The 318-nt window shown below is 63.5% G+C and overlaps 1 protein-coding gene across 1 annotated transcript in view; it reads left to right on the top strand.

Moving 5' to 3' along the window:
* Positions 1-58: 58 nt before the first annotated feature.
* LOC104079199 (E3 ubiquitin-protein ligase TRIM63-like) overlaps positions 59-318 on the top strand; it is a gene marked incomplete at both ends in the record, with an annotated part of 577 nt that continues 317 nt past the window's right edge. The window contains one exon of the mRNA XM_009581145.1: positions 59-227. Coding sequence (XP_009579440.1) covers positions 59-227 — 169 coding nt within the window. The remainder of the gene's footprint in view (positions 228-318) is intronic.

The following is a 318-nucleotide window of genomic DNA, read 5'->3' as shown; positions in this document are numbered from 1 at the left end:
CCCTGAGGGGGATGTCACCCTGATGGGGATGTCACCGCGGCCATGCCGCTCTCTCCAGCAGACCGCTGAAGAAGGGGGAGCACCCCATGTGCAAGGAACACGAGGACGAGAGGATCAACATCTACTGCGTCACCTGCGAGGTCCCCACCTGCTCCATGTGCAAAGTTTTCGGCGCCCACAAGGACTGCGAGGTCGCTCCCCTGCAAACTGTCTTCCAGGGCCAGAAGGTGCTGTGCGGGGGGACAGGGGGGCTGTGGGGGACATGGCCAGTCCTGGGGCGATGTGCTGAGATGGGACGGGCACAAATCGCACTGGGAC

Source organism: Fulmarus glacialis, unplaced genomic scaffold (genome assembly GCF_000690835.1).
Source record: "Fulmarus glacialis isolate BGI_N327 unplaced genomic scaffold, ASM69083v1 scaffold20797, whole genome shotgun sequence".
NCBI classification, from domain to species: Eukaryota; Metazoa; Chordata; class Aves; order Procellariiformes; family Procellariidae; genus Fulmarus; species Fulmarus glacialis.
The sequence above is the reverse complement of the archived record's forward strand: the minus strand, read 5'-3'. Positions and strand labels throughout refer to the sequence as shown.